Here is a 5,100-nt window from a genome sequence, read left to right as displayed (position 1 = left end):
TACCCGCCACCATGCCCGGCTAATTTTTGTAATTTTAGTAGAGACAGGGTTTCACCATGTTGGTCAGACTGGTCTCAAACTCCTAACCTCAGGTGATCCGCCTGCCTCAGCCTCCCAAAGTGCTGGGATTACAGGCGTAAGCCACTGCGCCTGGCCTGTAATTCTTGTAAGAATTATTTTTCTAAAAGGAATACTGATGTTAAGTCCTCCAATTAAAGACCTCTTCCTATCCAAAGGAAAAAAGTATGATCTATTTAACTTAGTATATAAAGTCCTTGACAATTTGGCTCTGGGTTTACTTCCCATCCCTCTGGTCGCACCATGCATAACATCCTCTAGCCCCACTAAGTTTGCCATTTCATGGCTATAAGCTTCTGCATGTGCTGTTTCCTCTGCCTAAAAATGCCCTTCCCTCCTATATTCTACTTGTTAAAGTCCTTCCCACCTATTTTCGGCAGCATTTCCCCAATTTATTTGGGCAAAATATGTTCTCATATTTCTTTGTTCTCAATGTTTTATATTCTCACAGAACCTTGCTCATGCCTCCACTATAGTCTGCATCACACTGTTAGAAGTGTCTTAATTCACTGTGGGTATTACTGTACCTAAAAATAGCATCCAACCCATATGCTTTAAATAAATTTCTGCTGAACAAATAACTAAAACTCAAAGATTTGACCCAAAGTGAATCACAGGACTAGAAGTTATGACATATATTCCTGAAGGCCCTGACCTGATTTTCATCATCAGAGAAGGATAAAAGTATCCCAAAATCCCCGGACTTTAAGGCCCAAGATCAACAGCGTATGCCCAAATCATTATTTTTCATATCCCAGAATCTCAGGACTCTTAAGGCCCAAGATCAACTGCGCAGGGCCAAATCACTGTTTTTCAAAGGCAGTGTAAGGTGCTTCTAAGACAGAAGCAGATCTTACCTCGAGGGAAAATCCCTGGGTCCATGAAGGTGGCCATGCTGAAGTTGGCCAACACAAAGAGAAACATAATCGCATTGTAGATGGGCACTGCAGGTGACACATACAGGCTTAGTCCTGGACACCTGCACAGACAATAAAGAAAATGAGGGGTTGCCTCTAATATTTTGGACACGAACCATACATACAAAAATCAGTAAAGACTGAGCCCCCGACCTATAGGTAAATCTTGTATGGTTTACCCTTGCCACCCCAAATTATTATCTTTATCTTTCCCACCAAGTGAGTCTAGTTTTCTATGAGAACTGCTCACTTTAGATAAAAGTACAAGACTCAGAATCGCTCCCATCTTAACCCCTTGCACTAAGGTCTTTGTGCTTCCGATTCATTCTTACCCTGTGGATCTTCCCATATGTTTTGAGATCTGTCCTTATCTCCTTTCTAACCAGACATGAGAACTAGGTACTAACTATGTAACTGATACCAGCTACACTCCCTTCTCTGGAGCAGCCTGAGGTTTCACGATCCCAGCCACGTCCCACTGACCTGCACATTGGCCCAAAGCATGGGATACCACCTACCTCTCTAGCCCCCACTCCCCCTTGCCAGGTGACTCTGAACCACTCAAGTGCCTAAAGTTTCTTCACTGCATTGGATATGCCTGAGAGTTTATTCAACCAGAGGCCAGTTCCTAAGGTCGGGAAATTCTTTTAAAACACACAGATGAGAATGGATATCAAGACACAGAAGTAAACTCTTTGATGTCTAAAAATGAAGCAGGAATGGGGGAGGATAGAGACTATCAGACCAAAGAAGTCCTCAATTTTGTAGGAAAAAGAAACTACCCAAACATACCCAGTATTCCACAGCAATCAACTCAAGAGACATGCTTCAAGGTAACTTTTCTTGACCAATAAACAATTCTCTAGTCCAGAATTAAACTCAGTTTCTTTCAGGATATGAATCTACATAGGAATGCTTCCAGAGCTCTTCCTTTCTCTGCTGATTTCCTGGGAGCTGGAAGTTTTGGAAGAACATGATGTGCTGCTTGTTTTGTCAGTAGTATCAGACACTCTTGTCACAGCTCAGGGAGAACTTCCCACTACCAAGACAGTGGCTAAATACTCTAATCTACTTTGTGGCTGAGAGCTTAATCTCCAGAATGAGGACAGCATCTGTCCTTGTCCCCTTTATCTGGACCAGTCAAAGGAAAGGAAGAACTCACTGAAGGAAAGGAAGAAGGGGACAGGAGGACAAGACAGCATATGATTCTAGAGAATTAATCCACAGCAGTCCTGGATTCTGTGAAGAAAAGATATCTGCACCCACCAAAACAAAAAGCACAGCCCTGACACTGACTCAGAGCAGTTTGGAGGAACTCAGTTCCTTAACGAGATAATAAGTAAACCAAAGATAAGAGACAAAACTGTCACAAAGCATCTCACAAATCTTTACCACCACCATCTATTTATTCAAATTCCATTCAGCCATTCATTTAAAAAAGTTTTTAATATTTATTATATGCCAGGCTTTTTAGATAGTAAATATCAATTAGCTGTTTGGTTCTCTTGATATGTCAGTACACAGTTAGAAGACAAAATAATGAAGCTAGAGCAAGGGCCTCAATTATAGGGACTAAACAGACCTTCAGTCACAGTTCTATACTATCCTCAAAGAAAGCCCCCAATGGAAGCTTCTTCCTCTATGAGTTCTTTGGTTCAGAAAAGATGTCTCCATACATTGGCAGGGTTTGGAGTGGAATATAATCAAAAAGAAGAGTTCCTGCACTGCCTCACCCCAAAGCCTGATCTCCTAGGTTCCTTAAGAGGGAGGGAGAGAAACTGAAAACCAGTCATCCAAGTCAGAGCCCCTCCCTAGTACTAAGTTGTCACTTCAATTTCCGCCTGGGGAAGAAGAGAAAGGGTGACTCACTTGACTCCTACTGCCTGGGAAGATAATTAGAAGGGAAAAAGAAATTAAATCCTTAGAACACTGAGGTGCCCATGATTTAAAAGTCTCATTCCTACAACTGGCCACTGTGGCCTCTTGAGCTTCTGAAAGAAATAATCACCTTAGTTTCCATCCCTGAGGGAAACTAATGAGAATAAAAACAAGATATGAAACCTCTTGCAGGCTCATGTCAATCTTTCTGACTCAACTCTTTCTTCAGTTTTGTTTTTTGAGACAGGGTCTCGCTCTCTTGCCCAGGCTGCAGCGCAGTGGCAAGATCACAGCCCACTGCAGCCTCAAACTCCTGAGCTCAAGTGATCCTCGACCCCAGCCTCCTGAGGAGCTGGGACTACAGATGCACATCACCACGCGCGGCTAATTTTTTGTAGAAACAGGGTTTCACCATGTTGCCCAGGCTGGACTCAACTACTGAGCTCAAAGCGATTTGCCCGCCTCGGCCTCCCAAAGTGCTGGGATTACAGACATGAGCCACCACACCCAGCCAGTTTCATTTTTAAGCAAAGCAACTCAATTTCTTGAGGATCCTGCTAACCTACCCCTGGATGATGAACTTGACCCCTACAACCTTCTGGATATCAACTTGTTCCAGATAAAGTGTGTAATCCTGGAATGGAATTCCAGTGTCTGTTGCCAAAATGAAGTCTGCCCCCACAGTGCCAGAATCTAGAAATGATGCAAATAACAACTTCATGGGCAATATTTGCTCCTAGATTCACAGAACCATTGCTTCCAATCAGCACTGTAAGGAACACCCCACCAAGGAGAGGCATGTGTGAGCAGAGCCTGTTCTTGCCATATCCCAAATTCTGCTTGATTTAAGGAGAGGTTTTCCGTTGCTATGGTACTTTGCCAGATTCCTAGGTGACCACCCCAAGTGGCCTGTCTGAATCTGTTGCCTTTGATGGAAGATAAGGCCAGAGCTCAGGAGTTGTTGGGGCTTGTCCTTAGACTATGGCAATAATCATAAAGCTCTAAAGCCTAGGGAGTGGCCACAGCCCAGAAGGCTGGCTGACTCATTGACAGGACTACCAGACCTATACCATCTCAGGTAGAACAGGTTCTTCTGCCCATCCACTCAGCACTCCTGTTTTCAAGGCCAAACAAAATTGGGAGAATGGGGCCAGGTACAGTGGCTCACGCCTGTAACCCTAGCACTTTGGGATGCCAAGGCAGGTGGATCACCTGAGGTCAGGAGTTCGAGACCAGCCTGGCCAACATGGTAAAACCCCATCTCTACTAAAAATACAAAAATTATCCAGGCATGGTGGTGAGCACCAGTAATCCCAGCTACTCAGGAGGCTGAGGCAAGAGGATCACTTGAACCCGGGGGACAGAGGTTGCAGTGAGCCAAGGTCGCACCACTTCACTCCAGCCTGGGCGTACGAGTGAAACTCCATCTCAAAATAAATATATAAAACAAAATAAAAATAAAATTGGGAGAATGGATTCCAATATCCACACTCCTGAAACCCTGTTTCCTAGCACTGCCTAACGCATCCTATTACAAAAAAATGGTTAAGTTCTTAGAAAGAAACACAAAGTAGGAGTCAAGAATCTTTAGATTTTAATCCTGCCTCAATTAATACTTTGCTATGCAAGGCCTTAGGTAATCCACATGAAACTCTCCACCTTGTTACTTCAGCGACCTAGTACAAATATGAGAATGAAGGAGAAAGATCTTAATTCAAAATACATTAGAATTCATTTTTTTTGAGACAGGGTCTTGCTCTGTCACCCACGCTGGAGTGCAGTGGTGTGATCTTGGCTCACTGAAATCACCCCCCAGACTCAAGCAACCCTCCTGCCTCACCCTCCCAAATAGCTGGGACTGCAGGTGCATGCCACATGCCACCATGACCAGCTGACTTTGCTTGTTTTTTTTGTAGAGACAGGTCTCACTATGTTGGCCAGGCTGGTCTCAAACTCCTGGGCTCAGCGATCCTCCCACCCCTGCCTCCCAAAGTACTGGGATTACAGGTGTAAGCCACTGCTCCCAGCCTCTAGAATTCTTTTTTTTTTTGAGACGGAGTCTCACTCTGTCACCCAGACTGGAGTGCAGTGGCACAGTCTTGGCTCACTGCAAGTTCCGCCTCAGCCTCCCAATTAGCTGGAACTACAGGTGCCCACCACCATGTCCGGCTAATTTTTTTGTATTTTTAGTAGAGATGGGGTTTCACTGTGTTAGCCAGGATGGTCT

At 44.3% G+C, this 5,100-nt stretch overlaps 1 protein-coding gene across 1 annotated transcript in view; it reads right to left on the bottom strand.

Annotated features, from left to right (window-relative positions):
* ZDHHC5 (zinc finger, DHHC-type containing 5) overlaps window positions 1-5,100 on the bottom strand; it is a 35,665-nt gene that overhangs the window by 19,726 nt on the left and 10,839 nt on the right. The window contains exon 3 of the mRNA XM_011963573.1: window positions 936-1,057. Coding sequence (XP_011818963.1) covers window positions 936-1,057 — 122 coding nt within the window. The remainder of the gene's footprint in view (window positions 1-935; window positions 1,058-5,100) is intronic.

Source organism: Colobus angolensis, unplaced genomic scaffold, assembly GCF_000951035.1.
Source record: "Colobus angolensis palliatus isolate OR3802 unplaced genomic scaffold, Cang.pa_1.0 Scaffold61, whole genome shotgun sequence".
In the NCBI taxonomy this organism is placed as follows: Eukaryota; Metazoa; Chordata; class Mammalia; order Primates; family Cercopithecidae; genus Colobus; species Colobus angolensis.
Note: the sequence above shows the minus strand (reverse complement) of the source record. Positions and strands in the feature narration are given on the sequence as shown.